The 27346-nt window shown below is 30.8% G+C and overlaps 4 protein-coding genes and 1 non-coding gene across 13 annotated transcripts; 3 read left to right on the top strand and 2 right to left on the bottom strand.

Annotated features, from left to right (window-relative positions):
• Positions 1 to 6746: 6746 nt before the first annotated feature.
• On the top strand, positions 6747 to 25833 carry LOC18008135. Its single transcript, XM_006390868.2, has 2 exons — positions 6747 to 7084; positions 25542 to 25833. The coding sequence occupies exons 1-2, from the start codon at positions 6747 to 6749 to the stop codon at positions 25831 to 25833; spliced, it is 630 nt and encodes a 209-aa protein (XP_006390930.2).
• Positions 8931 to 10836, bottom strand: LOC18008378 (probable ribosome biogenesis protein RLP24). 5 transcript variants are annotated; one of them, XM_024153072.1, is made up of 5 exons: positions 10722 to 10836; positions 10298 to 10400; positions 9737 to 9850; positions 9500 to 9636; positions 8931 to 9308 (listed from the first exon to the last, which is right to left on the bottom strand). In XM_024153072.1, exons 2-5 carry the CDS (start codon positions 10376 to 10378, stop codon positions 9155 to 9157), a joined length of 486 nt encoding a protein of 161 aa, XP_024008840.1. In that variant the 5' UTR covers positions 10379 to 10400; positions 10722 to 10836; the 3' UTR covers positions 8931 to 9154. The 5 variants fall into 5 exon arrangements, with proteins under 5 accessions (XP_024008840.1, XP_024008843.1, XP_024008855.1 ...); XM_024153075.1 differs by having other exon boundaries at positions 10298 to 10420; positions 10722 to 10773; XM_024153087.1 differs by having other exon boundaries at positions 9737 to 9833; positions 10722 to 10737.
• Positions 11337 to 13328, top strand: LOC112084122 (paired amphipathic helix protein Sin3-like 4). The gene is made up of 5 exons (XM_024153091.1): positions 11337 to 11377; positions 12041 to 12177; positions 12262 to 12436; positions 13061 to 13159; positions 13257 to 13328. The coding sequence occupies exons 2-5, from the start codon at positions 12050 to 12052 to the stop codon at positions 13326 to 13328; spliced, it is 474 nt and encodes a 157-aa protein (XP_024008859.1). The 5' UTR covers positions 11337 to 11377; positions 12041 to 12049.
• Positions 16700 to 19435, top strand: LOC18008141 (paired amphipathic helix protein Sin3-like 4). 5 transcript variants are annotated; one of them, XM_024153107.1, is made up of 8 exons: positions 16700 to 16817; positions 17048 to 17195; positions 17357 to 17479; positions 17587 to 17685; positions 18478 to 18627; positions 18763 to 18925; positions 19027 to 19125; positions 19216 to 19435. In XM_024153107.1, the coding sequence occupies exons 5-8, from the start codon at positions 18500 to 18502 to the stop codon at positions 19279 to 19281; spliced, it is 456 nt and encodes a 151-aa protein (XP_024008875.1). In that variant the 5' UTR covers positions 16700 to 16817; positions 17048 to 17195; positions 17357 to 17479; positions 17587 to 17685; positions 18478 to 18499; the 3' UTR covers positions 19282 to 19435. The 5 variants fall into 5 exon arrangements, with proteins under 5 accessions (XP_024008875.1, XP_024008871.1, XP_024008865.1 ...); XM_024153103.1 differs by adding an exon at positions 18104 to 18141 and having other exon boundaries at positions 17048 to 17479; XM_024153097.1 differs by having other exon boundaries at positions 17310 to 17479; positions 17587 to 18627.
• A 998-nt stretch (positions 25834 to 26831) lies between the features above and the next one.
• TRNAP-AGG lies at positions 26832 to 26903 on the bottom strand. Its single transcript has one exon. It is a non-coding gene; the product is annotated as a tRNA-Pro (tRNA).
• Between the last annotated feature and the right edge of the window lie 443 nt (positions 26904 to 27346).

Raw genomic sequence — 27346 nt, 5'->3', positions numbered from 1 at the left:
TTATAAACTGCGTTATAACTTGTGAATGATTCTACTTTTATGTATGTATGTTTTAACCTCACAAAGACTGTTCTATGTTGTTTGTTAACCTCAAAATGACTCTGTCTGTCCAAATCCAAAATAATCATCTCTCTCAAATAAATATATGTTACGATTTTTATTTGCTTTTATACTTAAATAATAAAATATTTATTTTGTCCTCCTTAACCTATATTTTCACCAAAGAGAAAAGATTAAAAAAATATCCCTTTTCATTGATTTAATATGTTTGTGCTGACATAAATATATTCATCCAACAACTTTTATTGGGTTTGATTAGTAAATGTCGTTTTAAATTTTATTTTTTTGTTTCTAAAAGAGTGTTATTCTGCATTTTCAATATAATTTTTTTACTTTTATTTTCTGTTTTATCCCTCATTTAAAGATAATAGTATTTGTAATTACATGTTATAAAAGTATATTAATTAAAGATATATTTGTATATTTTATTAATTTATTAATCTGTGTGAAATGTGTTAGAATAACACTTATTATGAAACGGAAGAGTAGCTTTCAACGCCGTTAAGTACTAATCAAGCAAATGGTTGGATGGGACAATTGAACAAAGCGATTAGAAGAGGTGTTTGGAGAAAACAATTAAAAGAAGGAAAAAATTGGATAGTCATCGACCACTTAATAAACTAAGACGGTTTGATTGGTCTTTTAAGTCAGAACAAAGCTTATCATTTATCTCTAGTTAGACTCGATTGATAACTTAGTTGTCAACTTGACCAAAACGCACTGATTTGTGCTAATATCATCTGTCACCAGTCACCACCCGGATGCAAACATGTATTATTCATGTTGTTGACAAAAATACGAAACAACTTGTTGTCAAACCAAATTTAATCGAGCTCAATCTAAACCCAAACCATACCGGTATATTCGGATTTGAACATTCTTTCTAAGACATTAGTATAGCTTTTCATAAATAAATGATCGAATTGGTAGGTGATTCTATTGGCAATATATTAAAAGTTTCCAAAATCTCACATTCATCGAATAAATTTCTCTAACCGAAAATTTCAACACTACCCTAATGTATAACTTTTTTGATAAAGAACCTAATGTATAACTTCTTACTAGTATCTTTCCCAATCGACACTTCCAAGCTCTTACAGTACTTAATATCATCTTTGAGTCGAAGCGTGGCCAGTTTTAGACCGTTTGAAGAAAAAAGAGTTGTTCATATCATCGCATATCCATATGGATTCCTTGTCGTTACGCATATAATTACATGTACATAAGTATTTTAATTTCTGTGGCCAATGGTAAGGTTCGTGGACTTTTGTGGATATTTAATGAAAATGTTAGTGCAAGTTACAAGAAACCCGAATGGATTCAGTTTTTTTTTTCTTTGTCGGCGAGTGCATGAAGTTTCGGAGAAGATTACTGTAACTTTCTCGATAAACCAACAACATTGCATCGAAACAATAAGCAAGAAAATAAAAGAAAAGAAGAGAAAAGCTGGACCATTCGATGTATGATGCATCTGTCTTTTGCTGTTTGCGAAGTATCATTTTCGTTTTTAATCCAATATATCGACCGTCCACGCTAGCCCTGAGTAGATGATAGATTGAAGAATCTTCGGTTCCAAATAATAATATAAAGCCACGATCATTCAATTTTCATTCGATGTTTCTTATTTACTACTTTTTCTTCTGTTCCAAAATAGATGATGTTTTAGAATATATTTTTTTTCCAAAATAGATGATATTTTGGAAGTATTTAATGCTAATACACTTTACAAAAATAATTTAATAACATATTTTATTAAATTATTTTGAAGTAATAAATTTTTATTTATAAACAAACCAATAGTATCAAATGATGGAGGTAAAGTTCATTCATTCATAATGATTATAGAGCATTTAATAAGTGTGTGAAAAACAAATTTTAGAAAATGAAAAAACAAAAAAATGACTAAAAACAACACATATTTATTGTTTCTTAATAAGAGTAAAATTTCTAAAACATCATCTATCCTGAAACAGAGGGAATACTATTTTCTCTGTGACAATTATCGATAGAGACGAGTTTAGTTAAATATTCAAATGCAATTAACATGCTTTCTTGGAATTACTGATCGTATAAGCAACTGCGTGTCAAATTTCAATGTTAGTTTTACCAAGAAGAGACAGACACGTTTTCCTCACTTGAATTGAACTAGTCCAAAAATTATCATTATCAATCGAATGATGAAAAAGATTTGATGCGTTTACTTTTCGGGTTAAAAGCAAACACCCAATATTTACAATGGAACAACACATATTAGACAAAATAAATAGTCGTGTTCTTTAGATACATATTACATTAAATCTCAAGTAAAAAAAAGAAAATTACATCAAATATATTTGCATTTGATAATAGTAAGTCGTAAATCATTTTAAAAAGAAACTAAATCATCGATTACATTATAACGCGAGGCCAACTATAATTGCCAATAGTTACAAGGCTCTATGATTAGAATTAAAATACAAATTGTTTCAAAGACTTATATATGTGCGACAAAGACATAAAATTTTATGATTTGTGTTAATGTTCTTACATTACCATTCATTCAAAATTCGTATAATGCATGTTAGGTCTGGGCACATTATCCGAACCCGAATAATTTATTCGAACCCGACCCAAAAAAAAAAAACCGAACCCGAATCGAAACTGATAAAATATTCGAACGGTTTTTAAATTTCTAAATCCGAAAAACTGAAACCGAACCAAACCGAACCGAAAATCCGAATGGATATCCGAAATATCCGAAATACAATTATATACCCAAAATACTAACTACAATTAGAGTTAATAACCTAAAATTACAATTATAAATCCAAAATATGAATTATTTTTATTCTAAAAATGATGAAAAATCCAAAATAATTTAAACATACTAAGTTTTTAGTTATATTTTTAAAATTTTGCCAAATTTTATTTGAATTTAACTAATTTTATTTAAATTTAATTATTTTTATTTAATTTTATTATTTTTTGGATATCCGAACCCGAACCGAACCCGACTGAATATAACCGAACTCGAACCGAAATTCCAAAAATATCCGAATGGGTTTTCAATCTAAAACCGAAAATCTGAAAAACCGAATTATCCGAACCGAACCCGAATGGATATCCGAACACCCAGATCTAATGCATGTTATCAAAAAGTTATACAGTATATGTATTTCTAGAGACACCTCCTAGTCTCCTAGTGCTAATGAAATGTCATAAATAAATGATAAATACATAAATAAATATAAGGAAAATGAGCGTCGGATGTGTACTGTACGTGCATAAGATGATATTTGTTCTGTGATTGGCTGATGGTGATGTATCATGTGAAAGCCTCCAATCAAATTTAGATATGTTATTTTTATAAAAAAGGAGAATCTTATTTTATCATATCAAAAAACGGAACAGGATGAGAAGTTTTGGTCCCTTGGCTATTTCGAGGATGCATCACAAATTCACAATTCACACATAACTAGTGGAAGATGTCTCTCTTTTAGTTTATTAACAGCGGAAAATGCCTTTACTTCTTTGGAAATCCATCAATAGTCACCATACACAACAGAAATGAAAATCTTCTTTTCCAAACTAACAAAAAGTTTTTTAGAGTAACTATCTTCTGTCGGGCTAAAGCTAGTTTCTTTGGTAAAGGGTTGTGTACCATTTTTTGTTAAAAAATAAAAAAATAAAAAAATAAGATGGTAACACAAATTTTTACCATTTTTCTAGTGTTATACTATGAAGTATCTTAGTTTTTTATCACGTACATAATTCAAAATTTGAGTGTTTTGTTACAGTTAAAAAAACTCAAATTTTTAACCTGTAAATCAATCTTAAAATTTTGATACATGAAACCATAGCTTTCTTTGTTTTTTGATCGTATATGATCAAGTGACATCGTTTCTAGATCTTTAACAATTTTGGCATGATGGCAAAATTATGCAGCATAGAGAATTTAGATTTTATAGATTCCTTTACTATTAATATCAAATTTTGGGATTTCCCCGCACCAAGATAATCATTGAATGTGCAGCAATCAAAAAAAAAAAATTACGCAAATCTATTCACTAGTAAACTATCAGACCGAAATTTTGATTACAAAATATCTATGAATTTTGAATTTATGGCCATGCCCAAAATTGTAAGGGTGAATTCCAAAATTCTATTATTTTTATGATACCATTTTTAAAAAATATAACAGTTTTTTTGTTTTTCTTCAAAAATATCTTATTATGTTCATTGATATGGCCATTTATAAATGTTCATAAACTAGCTTTATATGTTGTTTATTAAGGTTTATAAGATAGTTATGAAAATGAAGAAATTTACCAACGTTCATAAGTTAGTAGTATATAAAATGGATTAAAAAAATTAAATAAAATTTTACTGATATTTTTAACTATTATTGTAAAAGTGGTATTTCTCAAAATTACCCAAAATATATACATTGGTAGTTATATAAATACAAAAAAAAAATAGTTTGAGCAAATAGAAAAGAAAAAAAAAAAAGTGGCGGAGGGAACAAAGAGTGAATGGACGGTGAAGGAAGCATATTCGATTGCTATTTTCCTTTGCTGAAAAAGATTTTGTTGTCACTTACTTCCTTCATTCATTCTTGTCATGGCTCCCACCCTCACCAAAATCCTTTGTTCCCAACTATAATATTTAATCCCGAAATCAACATTTCTCAATTATTGTTTATATATTTTTTGTATGGTTTCAAATTAAAAATGTCCATTGAGAGATATAGTAACTTTATATATGTCTATTAATTTTTCCCAAAGTTATTGGGACACAACTTTTCTACTTTGTAGAACATGCATATGTATAAAGTGCTTGTCCGAAAGATATTCAACAAAAAAAAATATGATACTTTATGATTTACAAATCATTGTATATGCCAAGAAACCTTAAATATAAATTGTGAATCTATATAATAGGCATATATAGTTACTTCCGTCAGCTATTTAAAAATACAATAAATTTAAAATCTGAAAATTTATATAATCGTATTTTCTATATTTTATATAATAAAAAAAAACTACATGTAATCTATGTTATATTGTACTTTATTTCAAACGATATTTTTATTATTGTATAAAAACATACACGCAATACAGATATTATCTTGTCAGCAATAAACAGGTACACTTTTAAAAATTTTGGTGGTAACTAAGAAAATAAAGATTCGAAAACATCATGCTACCAAATTGGATGGCAAAAGATATTTATAGTTTACCAGTTATATTCACAGTTTACCAGTCTACATTGGGAGTTAAATAAAATATATAATTAATGAGTTAATTTGTGGTGTGAGGACAAGCGATGTTCGGCGAAGATAACGCAACATATGGCCCTGCGTGCTGTGTGAGCTTATATCGCTCCACATTCGTTTAGTTTCAGCTCGTCACTTGTAAAGCTCAGATCATCATTGTCCATGGATCCCACATATGTGTTTAGGCCTATGATTCCATTTTCGTTCGATATTTGGTTCGCTACTCCGGAAAAATCCAACTTGTAGAGTGGTCTAACAAATCACCATAAATTTGCCGTATTTTGTCTTTCACTCAAACACGATATTAAAAGTCACTTCGATCATATATATTTAAAAGTTGTTTTAACTCAATCACACCTCAATGTAGAGTTCTTTTACACTGAGTTAAAACGGAATTTGTACATTAACACCATAAAAACTGATCAAATGTTTTTTAAACTGATTAACAATAACATTAAAGAAATATTTTCTAAGCTGAGATCATTTTTAAAATTAGTCAAATGTTTTCTAAATTGAGTTCATTAACACTTAAATGTCTTCTAAATTAGAGCAAAGGCGTCCCAAAACCTGAATCGGACCAGATTTGTAAAATATCATACCGTAAAGCACGCGAATATCTTTCCCTTGGACTTTAAATTCGACATAAATTATGATTAATAGATGATCGGTACCATTACTATAATGTATAGTTGTACACATACACATGTACGCGTGGTGTGTGACAGTGTGAGGGAAAAATATCACTAAACAATGTTGGGATACGAGATTGAGTACGAGAAAAGATTAAGGTGTTGATTAGTTGCTTCTAATTGTCATCTTCGAGACATAAACATACTACACAACTGGTTAGTTTTAATTTGAGATGCGGCGATAAGTACAAATCTATTAAACAAACTAATATATATACTTATTTGTGTAGTGATTTGCTGATGTGTCGTATTCACAGTGAATTTTACAATATTTCGCTTACATGTCATCGCTATAATGAGTTTCGGCTGCAAAAAGACATTTTCATCCCATTTAATTATTACAGTACATCTCATTTTTTATTGGTTCTTATGTGATGATGTGTTAAAAATAAGTTAAAACAAACCGCTTTAAATTATTATGGTTTAATGTTTTATTTCGCTGTCAAATCAAACCGTTTCTAAACTTGATAAGCTCTTTTAGTTTGTACTGTAACTTCGTGTTTGCAGAAAATGGTAATTTTTACACTGAATATATTTAAGGGTTGACAAAACAAATTTTTGTTTTTTTGCATATTTTAACAAAATCTACTTATTAAAATCTTGTTTTTTTGGGTACAAATCAAAACCTTGTTAAAGAAAGGATTATGCATATTAACCGTATCAAAGAAGTTATTTACATCTTTATACACACACGGCTCTCTCTATCTCTATATCTCTCAGTGTCTCTCTCTCCGCGTTACAACATGGAATCCAACGCCACCTCTCTATGGGGTAACCTCAAACGAAATTCCCAAGCGATGCTAGTCATAGTCATCATCGCCGTTGTCTTCATTACTTTGTTTTACATTTTAGCACATTTACAAGAAATAGAAGAAAAAAGAAGAAATCATGTCCCGGATATTACAATACCTTCTATGGACTTCACGGTACTTAATATAACCAAGACTCGTCTTAGTGTAAAATGGGATTTATTGATAAGGATTCCCGGAGATCTTCCTGGTTACTATATGTGTCTCGAAGGAGATTTTAAGGTTTTCATAGTTTACGAAGGTGTAACCATCGCTGATTCATCAATACAGAGGTTACAATTCTATACTCGTCTTTCTTTCTTTGTTTAATCGTTTTCATTTTGTAAATAGATTTAACTTCTTCGTTAACACTTCTTTTGGGACTATGAAGAAACACATAATTTTGTTTCGAAAAGTTAATTAATATTTAACTCTTTTTGTGAGGTGATCAGTTAATTACACTCTTAGACCGTGGTGGTCTAAGCTGCTTAGAGTTTCCTTGGTTGCTTCCGAGAGAGATATGGACGGTGCGATTGTGGAAAATATTATGGAGGATATTAAGGAAAGAGGTGAAACGCGGTTCGGATCGCGATTGCTTCTTCCGGATTGCAAGTATGGGACGAGCGGGAAGATGAACTATGCGTGCGATGAAGCCATGTTACGGTTCGAGTCTGGCTCTAAGAGCAATGCAACTTTGTTTGGAAACCATCCTAATTGTCTCTATCTTCCCTAAGCAGTTTTTCATCATCATTAGTTTCTTGTTTAGTTTGCCTACGTACGTTGGTGACCTTCTTTTGCGTTTTAATATTTGACTCTTCTGATAATTTTGGGTTGTTCTATTTATGCCTATGTTTGAGTGGTTTTCGGAATTAAGAGGGAGTTATTCGTTTTGTTTGAGATTTGAATCTTTATATTTTTAACAAGAAAATCCATCCAAATCCAATAAAATCTTTTCTAAAAAATTAAATCCATAAATAAATCCGTATGATTGAATAACACGTGATTTAAAACTGAATTTAAAATCACAGAACCCATAACACTAGATTTAAAAATGAATTTTAGAATTATATAACCAATAACACAAGATTTGGGTTTAGATGTCCAAATCCATTGAAATACATAAACCAAACCCTTACTTTTGGTTTTTGGTTTTTGGTTTTTAATTTTTCTGTAGATATTTTCTATGTTCCTTTTTAACGTAAACAAATAAACAAAACTAAAACGGATGTCTCATACAGTGGTTGACTAAGCTGCTTAACGTTTCATTGATTGCTTCCAAAGGATATATGGACGATGTGATTGTGAAAAATATTGTGGAGGATATTAAGGAAAGAGGTGAAATACGGTTCGGATCACGATTGATTTCTTACGGATTGCAGATATGAGAAGAGGAGAAAAAAGCTGAACTATGCGTGTGATGAAGCCACGTTACGGTTCGAGCCTGGCTCTCAGAGGAATGCAACTTTGTTTGGTAACCTTTATCTTCACTAAGTAATGAGGCCTGAATTTTTCGGGAAGGGTAACCCGTCCCGTCCCGTACCCGTCCCGAAATTCCCGAATTTTTCGTGAAAGAGAAATTATAATTTCCCATTCGGGATTGAAAATAATATTTGAATGGGTAAAGGAAAGGGTAGGGACGGGAATGAGATTACCCAAACTTCCCGTTAGTAATTATATAAAGTAAAATTTTAGAGTTTTCGGTTATTTGAAATTTTTTTTTTATAATAAATAATGATTTTTCCAATTTATTAACAAATAATAAATTTTTTTAAAAACAAAAATTGATTTTAATCTAATTATCTGAATTATCCGAAATTTTTCCCGTTTATTTCCCGTTCTTTTCCCGAATATATTTTATTTTGGGATTGTATGGAAAGTATATTTTGATTCTCGAATTTTCCGTTCCCGTCCCATATCTGTAAATTTTCCTTCCTGTGGGAATACTTTGGGTAATATATTCAGATTCCTGAAATTCCCATTCCCATACCCTACCCGTTAATTCCCGTCCCAATTCCCGAAAAATTCAGACCTGTTTTCATCATAAATAGTTTCTTGGGTAACTTCTTCTTTTGCGTTTTGGTAGAATGTTCCGATAACCTTTTATAGTTTGTTCTATTTTAAATGAAAAAACCAAAGAAGACAGACATAATATTACTTTTAGTCAACTCTGTTTGCCTTCTATCAGAATAATACATTGCAATATGAAAGCAACTTAAAGTCACTTTTGTCAACTCTGTTTTTCAAAGAACTCCAAAAAAAAAAATACAAATGGGTAGAGAACATAAAGAAGACCTTTTTAAGATGACACAAGCTCCAGCGAGCAAGTGAGTAGCTTTTCAAATGATCATAATGTTTTTACAGAATCACTCTTCCATGGCTTCGTTTTGAACAGACTTCTTTTTGGAAACATCAACTTTGATCTTCTCTGATACCTGTTGGGGAGCCTTGATCATTACTATGTCATTATCTAGCACCTTGATATCCTCCTTGTATATCTTCTGTTTGTTTGGCTTCAACCTAAGTCCCACATAAACAAGAACATACATAATCAAAAACACAAGTCTAATTTCTAATTCATAAAGTAGTGTTTTCAAGGAATAGACAAAAAAGAACATACATAATCAAAAACACAAGTCTAATTTACAAGTTGTGTTTTCAAGGAATAGTATGAGATTAGAAGAAAGAGGGAAGAGATATATTAAACATACCTCTTTTCGATATATTTGGATGCTCTTGCGCTTCTTATCTTATCAATCTTCTTAATGGCCGTCAGTGTATTCTCTGTTACGTTCCTGTCATATCTCTCAGGTCTGTTTCTCTTCTTCTCAAACTCAAATGTTTTATCCTTTTGAGGGAAAGGAGACAGAGAAAGACAAACGGGAGATGGTGAGAAATTATCTAGATAAACAAAAACAAGAACTACTTATGTGCAAATCAACATGTACCTGAGTCATGTCCTTCCCGTGTGCCGCTCTGTATGCTTTAGTCCATTTCACTTTCCGTGGGTTTCTCTTCATCTTGAAGTTCTTGTGGCATTTCGACCTACAGAACCGGAAAATCTGCAAAAGTGAAGATAGCTTGCTTGTTGTAACTAAATCACAATAAGAAACAAAGCTAAAAAGGTAAGTGAGTGCCAGTTGAGTAACCGATAACATGGAAAAACATTGAGATGCTTGATTAACATTTATGCAAATACAGAACATTTGTAGACGACCTTAAATACTAAACTCCTAGCCAAAGATGCCAATAGTTTCGAAACACTCAATAGACAGATATCAAAAGTTGGTCATTTAAGCTAGATAACCCCATACAAGATACGAGCAAAGAGACATTCACATATACAGAATCCAAAACTGATGAACACAACGTATTTGAATCCAGAGGAAGATTTGAAAAGGTCGAAAAAAGCTTAAACCACAAGAGCTTATCAAGACCTATAAAACATACTAACTAATGTGTCTCTCAAAGCAACCTATATCTCTCGTGAATTCAAGTAGATTAATTACCTTTGCATCGTTGCGGACAAACTGAATACCATGTCCAGGATATACTGTAGAAGAGCAAAACCAACACTTGACCAATCTCATTTTGCCTCGTTCTGCAAATCACCTACAAGACACACGAAGAGACTGTCTCCAACTTCAAGACATGTAAAAATGAAACTAAAAACACACGAAAAACTGACAACAAAACCACAAAAAGGAAGATATTTTCCCAGGAATAAGTGTTTACATTACGAAGCAGATAGATAAAGTTCCAATCTTTTATCTAATTTTATGATTTCGCTGAAGAGAGTCCGCAGATGTAAGCAGAAGAAGTTCTAATCATTTTCAATTCAAAACTTGAACAGCAAACACAAAAAACCCAGAATTAAGGAGATCGATTTTAGGAGAATGTAATGAAAAAAAAAATTGAGTTTTGCGGACAAACCTGCAGGTGATTCTCCGGAAAAAAATTCTAAGAGAAGAAGAAGATGAAGAAGAGGAGGAAACTGAGGAAACAATCTCTTAGGGCTTAAGGGAAACGTGAAACGCCGTCGTTTGGTACGATTACATATCATTTAACATTAAAATTAAATACGTCCTTATTAAATTACGATTACATATCATTTAACATATCACGGCCGTCAATAATTAAATTACGATTGAATGTATGATTTACATTAATAATATATATATATGGGAATATGAATCGAAAATATGTCAAAACGCGTAACGCAAATATTTTCACCTCGTTATCGACTTTTCGAGGCGACTTTTCGAATATTTTGTAAAATTTGTGAAGAAAATATATGCGTTACGTGTTTTGAAATATTTTAACGAATAGTATAGTGACAAATCATACAAAAGATGGAAAAAAACCCAGAAAAGGAGAGAAAATCGTATAAAAATGCTAACAAAAAGATTTTATTTAACCAAAAAAAAATAGAAACAAAAAGAAAAAGATTGTGTTTTTAATGCAAGAAGATTATGTACGTCTCTTTATATATAAGCGTTACGTAATCTTGTAAAAACCAAAAATCCTTCTTGTACTTTCGTTGTACCCCAGAGTGTTTTACTCTTGTATCTGCGTGTTTAGTGTCTGAGGTAAGGAGCCAATTTTGATCGATGTTCCTCTTTCACTTTTAGCCTGAATAGAGTTTTTTTGTTTTTGGGGGTAAAATAGCCTGAATAGAGTTAGATTCAAATTTTCAAATTTTCTGTTTGATGGTTGCGAGATCCATGCATTATTCTCCAGCTGCTAGATCGGTTGTTTGTTTGAGTTTGTATGTGCTTGGAACGGTGGTTTTGGGCATCAATGGCTAGATCATAGATTGCTGGCTTAGAGGGTTGCATGACGGTTGTACAATGAGTTAAAGGGGTCGTACGTGGCGGTTGGTGGTGCTACTGTACCGGCTCACGGTGGTTATGTCGTTTCCTCCTTGACCGGATCGAAGTTTAGAGTCGAGCTAGCAGAAGTGCGGCGATGGTTCGCGATAAGGAGCTCTTTCCCGGTTCAACCGTTTTTTTGGTTGGAATAGGAAACATATATATATATATATATATATATATGTATATTTTAAGTTTAAAAAGAATAAGAATGTGTTTGTTCGCATTCATAGGATGATTTTCCAGCTAGTTTGGTTATTTGATTATATAGATGTTAAAATCCGTTTACTGAGACTTGCGATATTGATATTCTTCAACGTCAATAATGTTGTGAGTCGTCCTACATTCTGATATATTTTTCTCGTTCTCTGGATAATGAAGTTCCAAACCATGGCTGAAACGAAGCTAACTACAGATGATGCACTTAACTATCTCAAAACTGTGAAGGAGAAATTCCAAGATAATCGTGAAGTATATGATTCCTTTCTTAACGTCATGAGGGACTTCAAATCTCAAAGGTCATTTTTGTTTTTCTCTGTTAATTAAACAATGATATTTCTATGGAAGTGATTAAAGAATGTGATGGTGTGTTTTCATGGTAGACTTGATACTCTTGGTGTCATATCAAAAGTGAAGGAACTCTTCAAGGGGCAACCAGAGCTGCTTTTGGGTTTCAATACATTTTTGCCAAAGGGTTTCGATATAACCTTGGAGGATGACCAAGTGGTCCAAGCTAATGGTTTTGACAAGGCAGTTAGTTTTATCAATAAAGTCAAGGTAGTGTGATTTTCATTTTGAAATTTGTAATTTTTGATCCCTCACTTTGGTCAAAATTAATATATATATATATATATATTTTTTTTTTTTTGATATATCAGTGTTGTGAAAACTCAACCAAATATAACCATTTCTTAATCGGATTTGTTTGATGTAAAAGCAGTTTGGTTTTAAAAAATAAAATATTTCTATAATAATTGATATTGTATATTTCTGTAATATGATTTCGTCATTTAGTAGGGTGATATAAAAAATCTAGACTAATTATATGTTGAATCTTTTATAATTAGAAAAAATCTTTTTGTTTGGATTTCAAGCAATGTTTCTAAATCCGAATTGGACTGGTGAAACATTTGGATATAGTTATTTTTATTAATAATTAATATTATATATTTCTGTAATATAACTTTTTGAAGAAAAAAAGATAAGATCTAAAAAATCTAGACTAAAACCAAGTTGAGTCTTTTTAAATTAGAGAAAAATCGTTTTGTTTCTATTTCAAGCAATGTTTTTAAACCACATTTCGATATAGTCCAGTTAGATTTCGCTTACGATATTTTTCCTATTATATTCTTTTTTATTTTGGGTTTTGCTACTTTTCTCATATTTTTCATTTATATGTAGGCAAGGTTTGAAGGCAATAGAGATACATACACCTCATTTTTAGATGTTTTGAACATGTATAAAACGCAAAACAAGCCCATTGCCCAGGTCCACCATGAGGTATATACATGTGCATTGGCACTTTCTGTATAGTGTTTTTTTTTTTTTTTTTTTTCATTTTTCTTGTGTTAGATTTGATGATATGCTTATTTTGCAGGTGGCTATCCTCTTCCGAGACCATCACGATTTGCTTGTGGATTTCGCTAACTTTCTCCCTCATTATAGATGAAGATGATATTCTAGACAAGGATACGTTATGTATGCGATGAAACCATGTTGTACTACCGTATCTGCTTTCCATCTGGTTCACTCATTACGCATTATTATTGGGGAATTACTATAAGAAAACTTTTTCGCAAAAAAAAATTACAATAATAAAACTTTGAAACATTTCTCATGCCATTGTGTCTTTTTTTTTCATGCTATTGTGTCTTAATTAGTTCAATCCTATCTACACAATAACTCTTTATGGTCAATGTGGAATTGAAGAATCTGATGGTATTTTCATGGTAGATTTGATATTAACGGTCTCATATTAAGAGTGAAATTAATAACTCTTGAAGGGGCAACAAGAGCTGCTTTTGGGTTTTAAATCATTTTTGCCAAATGGTTACGAGATAACCCTCAAGGGTGACCAAACTCCACCAAATAAGCTTGTTGAGTTGGAGGAAGCTATTTGTTTTATCAACAAGGCCAAGGTAGAGATTTTGATGTCGATGCGGTTCAATATATACTCCATAAGAAAAATGGCCTCAAGGATTTCTTTATGCAAACAAAGTTCTTGCCTTTTCTATGTTTTCTTTTCATTTTATAATGGTCCTTTCACTCCCACGTACAACTTTGGAAGCAAAGTACAAACTGAAAATGAAACGGGAGTTATTGTTCCTATATAACAAGGCTGTCAAGGCAACAAGTCACCACTACATTATTTATTTGCAACATGCGAAATTAAAATAAGAAATGGAAGATCAAGGCATGAGGCATCAAGGGCGCCTTAGTCTTGATAATAGGTTAGAGCTTACAAATGTGTTTCGTACGTAATACCTTAAGTAATTATCTTCAAGCGTTCACAGTCGCTTTCTCAAATTCAGATGATTTACGTAATTTAGAGCACCTTTATTAGAAGTATCTCACTTGTATATTTAGAATAATAATAAAAATTTAGGTGGATCTTTCAAATAGTTGAAAAACTCACCTACAAATATAATCATTTAAGAAAATCTGGAGTGGATCTCTCAATTACACATTTTTATTTATTATCAAAGCCGGTTCTTGACTAAAACTGGTAAAATTAGGCCTTAGGCGCCAAAACTTTAATAAAATTTTAAGGATAGCAAATTCTAAAAATGTAGTTGTAGTATAGTTGTTGTTTAGATTTTTCAGAATTAAAGGATAATGGTCCCAGTCATTTTCTTGATTAGGCTTAATTTTTTTTGTTTTGTTTTAGGCTTAATAATGGTATGGGCCGGCCCATATCAGCGATATACTAAATCCTAAAAATCTAAAACTTTCAAATCTCTCAATTTCTATAAATTAATGAATGCAAACTTAATAAGAAATCTTTAACTTGATGCCAATGGAGCTGTTCATCATGATCATGGATGTTGTGGAGTGGATAGCATTGTTCATTGTCCATTGTAGAATCTATTCTATTAAAACAAAAGCACTTTTAGTGCTTGTTTTCAAACAATCCTAACTATTTTTTTTTGTTTAGATACTGTTTAATATTATACCAGTTTGTTACAATTTTTTTCTAATATAAATTTTTAATATTTAAAATTAATTTCAATAATTATATATTAATTTAGATAGCTAAAAATTTCTTTAGATATAAGTTATATTTAATTTGAAATTCAAACTTCTCCAAAAATTATAATTATATTTAATTTCGAAAAGTTAAATATTAATTTAAATTACTTTAGATTTTTTTTTTAAATATATGTTAAACTTAATTTAAATAATCTGTTATTTTCTTTTTTTCATAATTAGTCAGTTTAAAATTTCACATACTCAAAATTGATAAATATTTGTATTATACAGTAATTTTATAAGGACAACTTACTGTTATGTTTTTGTAACTGTGATCTTATGCAGAGTAGTTTGTCAAAACATGCTAAGTAGATTTGAGGCCATTAAAAGTACATGTTAACTCATTTTAACACTCATAGATATGTAGATATGAACGGACATGTTAGAATTATATTTTTATAGCCACAATTTTTTTTTTGGATTATTAGAACAAGCTGCATGTTAGAATTATATTTTTATAAACACTGTTCTTTTTTGATTAATAGAATAGGCGGGTTAGAAATATGTTTTTATCTATGTTGATTTATTTTGTCTAAATTCAATATGTGGACTATTTTGTCTACGTTAACTTATTTTGTCTTCATTGACTTATTTTGTCTTCGTTAATTTATTTTGTCTATGTTGACTTATTTTTTCTTCGTTGATTTATTTTATCTTTGTTGACTTATTTTGTCTCCGTTGACTTTTTTGTCTTCGTTGAGTTATTTTTTGTTTTCGTTAATTTTTTTTGTCTTTGTTGATTTATTTTTTCTACATTGACTTATTTTGTTTTTGTTGAGTAATTTTTGGTCTTCGTTGGTTTATTTGTTTTCGTTGACTTATTTTGTCTTCGTTGACTTATTTTGTCTTCGTTGACTTATTTTGTCTTTGTTGATTTATTTTGTCTTCGTTGACTTATTTTGTCTTCGTTGAATTATTTTTGGTCTTCGTAGATTTATTTTGTTTCCATTAATTTATTTTGTTTTGTTGACGTATTTTATCTTCGTTGATTTATTTTGTCTTCGTTGATTTATTTTGTCTTTGTTGACTTATTTTGTTTTTGTTGACTTATTTTATCTTTGTTGAGTTATTTTTGGTCTTCGTTGATTTATTTTGTCTTTGTTAACCTATTATATTTGTTGAGTTATTTTTGATCTTTATTAATTATTTTGTCTTCGTTCATTTATTTTATCTTCGTTGACTTATTTTATCTTTGTTGAGTTATTTTTGGTATTCGTTGATTTATTTTGTCTTCATTAACTTATTATTTTTGTTGAGTTATTTTTGGTCTTCGTTAATTTATTTGTCTTGGTTGATTTATTTTGATTGACTTATTTTTGGTATTTGTTAATTTATTTTGTTTTCGTTAATTTATTTTGTCTTCATTGATTTATTTTGTTTTTTTTATAGAAATAATGTTTTTATAATTGTGATCATATTAGTACTAGAAATTTTTTTTTTAAAATAATATATATATATATATAAATAAAATTAAATAATTTTTATAACTTATTATTATTTCCATAAAAAATAAAAACTATATTACAAAATATGATTAGTAAAAAGACAAAATTCATGTGCCTATGCACATGGTAAAAATTTAGTTAATTGTCTTTATAATAGTTTTCATAATAATAATTTATTTAGAGTTAAGAAAAACAAAAAAAAATTGTAAATCCTTAACCTTATATAGTTTTTTTTTGTCAAAAAACCTTTATTTTCTTAATTATTAAAATTTAAAATATGTGGCCTATTTTTAAATTACTTTTTCTTTTTAGATATTATTTTTTTCCAAATCTATATCCCTTACACCTATGCAACAACTGTACGATGATCTTCTCTCCTTCTATCTTGTTTCTTTTGAAATTTCGTTCGAGTGTTTGTTCTTATATCGAAGTATATGTGACTTAAATCAGAGGATTAAGTAAAGGTTGGATTTTCTGTTTGATTCTTCAGATTCCTTCTTCGATTATCCAACGTATGATTGTTCTTTAGGTGCTAGATCTGTTTTATTTTTCCTCTAGTTGGGATGATTTCCAGTTTGATTCCTTAAATATATATATTTAGATTGTCTACTATGACTTGTGCGATTGATCTATTGTTGCACGCACCTAAAACTGTTTTACCTTTTTGTTTCTCTTTCTCTGGGTAATAATGAAGGCTCAGGGCAATTTCAGAACATGGCTACACGAAATCTAGCCGAAAGTGATGCAGTTAAATCGGTGGAGACTGTGAAGGATAAATTCCAAGATGAATGTAAAATATTTCATGAGTTTCTTCAAATCCTTAAGGACTTCAAAGCTGAGAGGTATAGCTTTTTGCTCTTTGTTAATGCTTGATTTTTCACCTAAAATAATTAAATTTCCGTCTACATAATTACTCTTTATGATATCTGTGGAATCTGATGGTATATATTTTATAGAATTGATACTTACAATGCCATATTAAGATTGAAAGAACTCTTTAAAGGGGAACAAGAGATGCATGGTTTTACGTTTCAATACATTCTCGCCAATTCTTGGTTACCAAATAACCCTACCAAAGAAGCCTGTTGAGTTGAAGGAAGCTCTTAATTTTCTCAGGAAGGTCAAGGTAGAGATTTTGATCTGGTGTAAATAATCCAAGCTATGATAATTAATGTTGTCCGTTTTCTCTTGGCTATACTTGCCTATAAAGTATCATTTTTTTGTCTCTTGCAGACTAGGTTTCTGGACGATGATCGACCATACAAATCATTTTTAAACATTGTGAACATGTATAAAGAAGGTTAAAGGAGCATTACTGAGGTCTAACAGGAGGTAACGTTCGTAACCATTTGAACTATAATGTATTTCACTGTCTTTGTTGCCCTTCTTGTCTTAGTTTGATATGTATATTTTGTAAGTGCATATCCTTTTCCGGGACCATCAGGATTTGCTCGTTGAGTTCACTCGCTTCCTCCCTTAAAGTGTTTCATTGAAGAGATTGGTCCCTAAACATAAGGGATACCATTCTTTTCATTACTGATCATAAATGTAAACTTTGAAGCCTATAAAACCTTAAAATAGTTAACTTTCTTAATTATAATATTTTAAAAAGATATAGCCTATTGTTTAAAAATTGAAGTTTCCCTTTTAGTTTTTTTTCTTCCAAATCTTTATCACATAAGTCCTTTATGTATTGTCTAGCTTTGTGGAAATTATTGTATGTTTAGGGAATTTCGTGTTCACTGTTCAGCAAGGACGAAACTTGTCCCATACACTTCTGCGACAACTGTACGATATTCTCTCCTTGTGTATTTTCTTGTAATATTTCGTTTTCAGTGTTTGTATGACGAGTTACGGTCAAATTTTCTTGTTGATTCTTCTTCTTTAGTTGATACTTGATAGATCTGCTTTGTTTTTGCTTTACTTGGGATGCTTTCGAGTTTCATTCTTGAAATATCTAGTTTTTTAGGTTGTCTATTACGACTTGCGCAGTTGATATATATAGATATATATTCCACTTTTCTACTGTTGTAAGAATTGTGATTTCTCAAGACGTACAACACACAGTGATCTACACATGCAGCTTTCCCTTTTTGATTACTCTTTCTTTGGGTAATAATGAAGGCGCTGGGAAACTTTCAAAAACATGGTTGAACGAGCTCCAGAATTAAGTGATGCAATTGAATACGTCATGACTGTGAAAGATAAATTCAAAGATGATAGTGAAATATATGATGAGTTTCTTCAAAGTTTAGCGGACTTCAGAGCTAAGAGGTATATATAGCTTTTTGCTCCTTGTTAATGCTTGATTTAGCACCTTGGTTAGTTTAAATTACCGTCTACACACTAATTAACTCTTTATGATTTCTTTGGACCTGAAGTATCTGATAGTACATATTTCTATGTTAGAATTGATCTTTACAGTGTCACATCAAGAATGAAAGAACTCTTTAAAGGGCAACAAGAGCTGCTTTTGGGTTTCAATAGATTCTTGCCAACTGGTTTCCAAATAACCCTACCAAAGAAGCATCCTGGGTTTAAGGAAGCTATTAGCTTTATAAACAAGGTCAAGGTAGAGAGATTGTAATTAACCAAGCTATGATTAATAATATTCTCCTTTTTCTCTTTGCTACTTGCATATATATATAAAGTATCATTTTATGTCTCCTCCAGACTAGGTTTCTGGACGATGATCGACCATACAGATCATTTTTGGACATTCTGAAAATGTATAGAAAAGAAAAAAAGAGCATTTGTGAGGTCTACCAGGAGGTAACGTTCCTAAATACTTGCGGTATAATGTTTTTCATTGTTTTTTGTTGCCCTTTTTGTCTTAGTTTGATACACATGTCTATATTGTAGGTGGTTATCCTTTTCCGGGAACATGACGATTTGTTTGTTGAGTTCATTCCCTACCTCCTTAAGTAGTTTGGACTAGCTTTCTTTTTGGTTTTTGTTATTCTTACAAGTAAGGAAAAGTGGGAAGTTGAAGAGAATGGTCCCTAAACAAAAGGGAGACCTCTTTGTTTTCATTATTGAACAACAATAGAATGATTAAAAGGAAATAGAAAAAAGACTTACATACGTTTTGGTTTGGTGAGTCGGTCTGATGATTTCTAACTTTTTATATGTTTATAAATACTCCACCACTGGATTGAACCTTGCCCTCAAGGTTCATTTTTTCATCTGCCGAGACCTTAGGGCTGGTTCCAATCCCAATGACCCCAACTCAACGAGAAGAATGTGAATGTTAATATCACGATTGTGGTCTAGATCAACAAACCGAAAAAAGAAGGTTGTTGGTCTATATATATCAGCACACTCAAAGTGAATGAAATTATATAAATATTATATGTTTTGTAGAGATTTTTGATACCAAGAATCGTAGTCCGAATGGTCCGAATGAAAAATTGTGAAAATTGTGATAGCTGGTTTTGGCACTACAAAGTGGTACTGATCCAAAACAGAAAATGTAAAAATGATGCTTTTTGATATCAAAAAGTGGTCAGGATCAATAGATACTTCTTGATACTACTGAATACTGATAGAGGTCCCAAAACAATAAGAACATAAGAACGTGTTTCAGTAGATAGCATATATATAGGGTTTCCGAGATGAAAGCGATGTTTGGGAGCTTTCCAAGCTAGCATAGATTTTGACTAATTATAGTCTACGGCATCACCAATTCATTGTTTTTTTTTTCTTCATCATTCTTGAAAGTTTGAAAATACTTATTGTTGGTTAGATTTTCCTCAAGTGTCAGATCAATTTTAGGATCCCATAAGTAATTTTATCTCTAATTGTAATTTCCATTTTTTTAAACCTTTCCAGTTATAAAAACAAAATTTGGAAGAATTTCTCTATACTTGATTTTTTCTTTTTTATGTTAAAAAAAGTTCATTTTGGTAAACTTGGAAGCAGTAAAATATGCCAGTAATATTATGCTGTTTAGAATAAGGTGTTGAATATCCGTATCATGAAAACCAGGTAGGGAATAAGAATATCATAATTTTCCTTAGTTTTCTTATTCAAAAACAATTTTCCAATTTTATTTAGTTTTCCTTTTTTTCTTTTTCCTTTTAAGTTTTTTTCCATAAGTTTTTATTCTATTTCTATGTAGTGTTTTTATTAAATATTTCTTCTAAAAAAATTTCTCACTTTGTATTATAGAGGGATATTAGAAAGCATGAAGACAGTCCCCATGAAAATTGACCAATTGGTCATGATTTTTGTGCGCGATAAATTCAAACTATAATCATAGAGTTGAGTGTTTATATATCAGGGTACTTTTTTTAATAGAGAAAAATACGGTTTAGAACGATGAACTAAGGATGGAATTCTGATATCCACCTAAATATCGAAATATATATAAAAAATTGAATCAATTTTAAAGTTATTTTACTAGATTACATATATATATATATATATATATTATATTAAATATTTTTTATTTTATCACGTACTTTAGAAATGAAACAGATCGATATAAAAGCTGATATTTTGACATTATTAGATAAAATTTAAATATTTTTTTAAATACAAAAGTTCATTACAAATTCTGATATAGGTAACTTTTTTTTCTAAATAAGATAATAAAATAAAATATTGCTGGTGAAGTATGAGTTGTACACTCGTCAATAAAAAATAATTACCTTAAAATACTACGCTAACAAATTTGAAAATGTTACCTTTTGATGAAGATTTTATTTTATTTTATGTGGGTGCATGTATCTTACATTCGTTTGATAATCTCTTTATAAGTGTTACATCTCTTTATAATCTTCTCTCGTGTGTCTTTGGGAATTGTTCAAGTGTAGGAATTGCTCAAGTCTTAATCTACCTGTTTCGTGTGAGGTAAGGAGAATTTTTTCCCTCTAATTGACTTAGGTGTCGGCAAGATTCGATGAATTAACTTCTCTAGTTTTGATTTTATGGCTCTTCTTTAAACTTTGTTTCTAGCATTTTTATGTTTCTATGGTTCGAATTTTCTAGTTGGTAGCCGCAAATTTCATTGCAATATTTCATATAATTGTTTTATGATTACTAGATATGTTATTTGTTTGTTCTTGCTCGTATTTTTGGATTATTTCGAGTTGGACAATTTGAATATATGGATTTTGTTTTTCTTTTGTTCATTGTGGCTTGCAATTACTTTAAATTGATATACTTTCTCTCTTTTTTTTTGCTGAATAATTAATAAAATTGAAAGCCATTTCAAACCATGGTGGCAAAGACGAGGGTATCTATAAGGGATGCACGTAAATTCGTCTCAACTGTAAGAGACAAATTTCAGGATAACCGTGAAACATATGAGACATTTCTTAACATCATGAAGGACTTCAAACTTAAGAGGTATGTATTATCTCCTTGTTAATGATTGAATTTTATTTGATATCTGTCCACATAATAAGTACTTTTACGATCTATGGGGAGCTGGTGAATTTGATTGTATCTTCATTTCAGAATTGGTCGTAAAGATGTCAAATCAAAAGTCATTGAACTATTCGAAGGCCAACAAGAACTGCTTGTTGGTTTCAACAAATTCTTGCCAGAGAGTTATAAGATAACATTCGAGGATGGCCAACCTTCACAACGGATGCCTAAGTATCGGGATGCAATGAATTTCGTCCAGAAGGTCAAGGTAAATCACATTCACCAATGGTAGAAAATATAGGGGTGGACAATTTGATTATCGACTTGATTTTGATTTTTTTTTTTAGTCTATCAATTTATTGACCTAATACAAATTACACCATTTTGTATTTTAGCCCTAATATAAAGTATCTGCTCTTTTTCTTTTTTTTTGACGTTTTTCTCTTAAATACGTTTATCTGTAGGAGAGGTTACATGACGAGCGTGCATACAACTCATTTCTGGAGATACTGCATAAGCATATGACGGGCGAGAAGGGCGTAACTGAGGTCTATCATGAGGTATGTGTATGTAACTATATCGAATCTGATTTATTTTGTTCTTCAGTGTTCTCATATTGGGTTTGATGATTACCTACTGTGCAGATCTTTAATGTCATCTTGCGAGACCACCATGACTTGCGTGTGGAATTTGCTCAGTTTCTCCCTCGTCGTTGAGACTGGTGAAAGTGCGTTTGAATAAGCTGAGATGCTGAGTTATGTATGCAATAAAGCCATGTTGTGCTCACTAGTTTGTTTGTTGTTGAATTTCGTAAAACTGGTAACTCATTTCTGTTATTTTCTTCATCGTTTGAACCGCATATTATGAATAAAATAAGACCTTATGGACAACATAAAGGGTAAAACTTATTTCTCAAAATTTCTTCTTATACAATTGTGCGAAAGACGCAAGCTCCATTACGTAGATATGGATTCTTCTACAACCTTGTTAAATAATAACTTTATTATGTATATAAGGTAAAATATCGTAAAGATAGTTTATACATCTTAACATAGCTGGTATTTTTTTTCTTTATCTGGAAAATTATTTTCAAATTCTGTAGGCATTAGCACCGGTGTAAAACTCTTTTGATAAATATTGCCCTTAGAATCATTTGTTTTTTTTTTTTGGAACTATTTGAATCATTTTTGTCTACACAGCTACACCACTATAATCTATTCTCGACAACAAGTACAATTCTTAAATTGTGGTCAATAGATTTTGATTAAATTAATGATGAACATATACTATAGAGAAACAAGATAAGGGTTAAAAAACTCATTAGATTTTGAACTTCTTACAAAATGCATTTTTTCAAACCAAAATACACGACATTCCATTCATTAGGTCTGGAACGGAGCCAAATATCCGGACTTTTCAAAGTATCCGGATACGCCGGATAATCAATTTTACTATCCGGATCCGGATATCCGGAATATCTGGTTTGAACTGAATATTTACGGATATCTGACTAGATATCCGGTATCGTTGGTTTAAAAAAAAATCTTTAACTTTTTAAAATTATAATGAGATAACATAGATAATTAAATATATTATCATAACAAAATTTACAAATAGCAAAAATTTAAAAACATTCAAGTAACATTCAAATAGCACAAAGTTTAAAAGTTTACATAGCAAAAAAAAATAGTAATAGAAAATTTAATATATTTTCATGTCCATGTGCTATCTATTTTCATGTTCTTCTCTCACAATCTAAAATAGAAAATTATCATACAATATGAATTTTAATTATATGTAAAGGAGTTAAACCAAAAAAAAATTCAAACATAACTAAAAAAAATGAATGGATATTAAAAATAAATAAATAAATAACAAATGGATAATGGATCAAAATTTTCTATTATCCGGATCCGTATCCAAAATAACCGCATACTTAATTTTACTATTCGGATCCGGATTCATACTACACAAATATTCAATTTTTACAAATCAAATAGGATCGGATACCGGATCGAAGACCGAATGCCAGATAATAATTCCAGGCTACCTCTCACAATGTCCAAAAGTATTGTCAATTTCGAGAAATCGATGGACAATTTGTTTAATTCACTATCTTGGTTTTAACTTTTGAGTCTATCAGTCAAATGACTATAGATGGAAAAAGAACTAACAAAATAAACATCAAATTCAAGTTATTGATTAGATAGCCGTCATTACTTTGACTTCCAAATACCTATTTCCTTTGGGTTACCTAAACCCTAATTAACTGTGACATTTAGCATAAAATGTTGTATATAACATGCATTTAGCATTATTGTCACTTACCCAAACACAAACTCATGCATGTAAACTTAGCCGTAACAAACTTTATACTTCTTTTTTTTTTATGAAAGAAGGAGAAAGATCTTCCCATCTCTCTTGAAGAATCTCTCCAATCAATTGCACAAAATGGAACAAAAGAACCGCACCTGTTTTTTTGCTATTATTTTTTGTCGGGGCCTTTCTTCTTGTTAGTTTCCTAATTTATTCAATCAACTATAGAATTAGCTTTAACTGATTTCACGGTACTCAAGATTACATAGACTCGTCAGTGGGATTTATGGATAAATGATTCTAAGGTATGTGTGTGTAACTATATCGAACCTGTTTTATTTTGTGTATTCAATATTTTAATCAGCCCTCAAGGAGACTGTCAAGCTTCTTTTCTTTATAAGGATGTATAATATAAATCAGATACTAAAATCTCAAATACAACAATCCTCAAGCTTCTTATGGTTTCAGCAGTTGTCTCGGGAGAAGATTTGGCGGTTTGATTCGAGAAAACGTTATGGAAGATATTAAAGAGAATAAGAGATTTCAGTTAGGTTTTTTCGCTATGGAGTAACAATTCCACCTTTTTTTTTCGTTTGAATAGAATTGAATTATGAAAAAGAAAGCAACGTTGGAAGTCTTCCAAACAGAGAAAACACAAAACAGAGGTAAAGAGGAAAAGACTATAATGTTTTTCAGCTCTAATAATTTTTTTTTATGGAATACATATTCGGAGAAAGGGTTTCAGGCCAGTGAACCTGCTTCGATCAAAGCACAAATAGTTTTAAGAGTTGGTTGCGGAGTGATATGTGAGTTAATTATGCTCTTTATAAATCACTGATATGATGAATCTGCCAAGCTAGTGTAGTGGTAACAACTTCTATAGTTCGGTCTTAGTTTCTTTAGCGGGAGAGAAGCATAGAGGAAGACGAGTAGATAACAAATCTTCGAATTCATTAATCTTTAATCTATTTAAAAACATATTTCTATCTGAATTTTCCACTTATCTCAAAAATATAAAAAAATTATAATATTATGTTTTCTTTTAATTATTTAACCGGGTTAGAGTCAGACCTAGTTGGATTTTAATACGGGAGTTTGTATATATCTTTTTCTTGGTTTAAGTTTGTAATTCCAACTCCCTTATGTATTGGACTCTATCCATTATAAAAATATATACAAAAAATCTTTGTGTATATCTTTATAGTGGATAGAGTCCAAAGCATAAGAGGAATTGGAAATACACACCTCTCTTCTTCTTCTTTTTTTTTCACAATCATACTAGGAGTTGTATTAAACCTTGTGGGTGTATATATACATATGTTTCAACAAGGCATTATTTACCATCTATAGCTAAGCATTATCAAAGCGAAATCGAAAAGGAGTTGGAATGTTACTCTTGCTACCTCATCCCCACAAGAGTAAGCACGTTTGTTTTTTAATTCATAATTTCGTTAGAAAAGAAATACTAATTGAATTTTCTACTGTATCTTTACTCTCAGATACAACAATCTCAAAAGAGATTATCCGCAGCTACTTAGGGTTTCAGCGGCTGTCTCTGAAGAAGATATTGGCGGATTGTTTGGTAAAGAGATTAACAAAGATATGAAAGAGAAGAGGGAAGTGCATTTTGGATCTCGGTTTTCTCTTACCGATTGTAGGGAAGATACGACAGGAGTTTTGAGCTACGCGTGCGATGATATCACCTTGCGGTTCGAACCAGGTTCCGAGATGAAGGCGACTTTGTTTGTTGAGAACAAACGCCACCCACGCTGCATCCATTTTGTTGACTAACCTTCACGTCCTCACCAATCCTTCTTTGGTTTTTTTCTTTTTGTTTGGTTTGTTTTCACCAAAACGTTCATTGTTAAGTTTACAAACATTTGAGTTTTACTTATTAGGTTTTCTCTACAGAATAACAATTCTGCGATTATATTTTTGGTTATTTGCCTTTCTTGAATAATAATAATCGACTTAAAACATTTTAGCTCCAATGATAGGTCTTTGGACTACATATCCTATTTTTTACTATTAAACTGCAATGATTTAAAATCATCGATTTTGTTGTTAAAAGTAATTTCGAAATTTCAAAACAACGATACTCATTAAGACAGGTTTATTAAAAAGCGAATATATTTCTTGGTTTCATTCTTAAAGACCATCATCAACGAGAAGATATTATGGAAGATATCAATTCTAAAGTTATGCTTTTTTTTCTAATTTAGAATTAGACCTAATTGGATTTGGATATATCTTTACAATGTATCCAGTCCGAAACATAGGAGGACTTGGAAACACACACCCTCTCTTTTTTTTGTTTTTTCTTTATAATTTCCCAATCATACTTGGAGTTGTATTAAATCTTGTGGGTGTATATATATACGTGTTTCTACAAAGCATTATTCACGATCTCTAGCATTATCAAACTCTAAAATCTTCTTCGTGCACTCCAAAAAAAGAAAGACTTCTCTTCTCTTGTCAATCAATCGCAAAGAATGGCTAAGGAAAAAGAGCCGAGTACAACACAGAATGTGTGTTCTGTGGTTTGTTGTGCTGCCATTGTAAGTGGTGTTATAGCTGCGATCATAATTGTTGCTCGTTATAAATATCCGTGCCGGATATAGAACTAGCTTCTATGTGTTTCACGGTGAATAACATCACAGAAACTCGTCTTAGTGCAAAGTTGGATTTGTCGATAAGGATCCCCGACGATCTTCCTGGTTCATATATCTGTCTTCAAGGAGATCTTCCTGGTTCAATTCTCGGAGTAAAAGATTATTGACGAAAAACGCGGGGCATTCCGAGAATTGAACTCGGGACCTCTCGCACCCTAAGCGAGAATCATACCACTAGACCAAATGCCCAATTTTGCAAAAATTCTCACTGTATCTAATCAGATTTCATATCACCAGGTTATCCACATCTACTGTTTCTTCTACAGTTCTACCCCATATGGCTTCTACCTAATTATCCAGAGTATTATTAATTAACAATGTCCGATCATCACATATCTTAAACCGACATAACAATAATTTTTTAATAAAAATTATATACTTACATAATGTTAATCCTTACATTGGACTTCTCTGAAATTGATTATCGTTTTCAGACACCAAGAGAATATTCTAATGTTTTTGTAAATCCCATATTGATGGAATTTACATAAATCAATTTTAGGATAATTAACAAAACGCAAAGCCACCTTAAATCCCATACATATTTGTAAACGATTCCCTCTAATCTAGTCGAAAAAAATCGAATAAGCAAATTCTTTTCTAGATCATTAAAAAAAAAAAAAAGAAGCCTC

Source organism: Eutrema salsugineum, unplaced genomic scaffold (genome assembly GCF_000478725.1).
Source record: "Eutrema salsugineum unplaced genomic scaffold, Eutsalg1_0 scaffold_9, whole genome shotgun sequence".
NCBI classification, from domain to species: domain Eukaryota; kingdom Viridiplantae; phylum Streptophyta; class Magnoliopsida; order Brassicales; family Brassicaceae; genus Eutrema; species Eutrema salsugineum.
The sequence above is the reverse complement of the archived record's forward strand: the minus strand, read 5'-3'. Positions and strand labels throughout refer to the sequence as shown.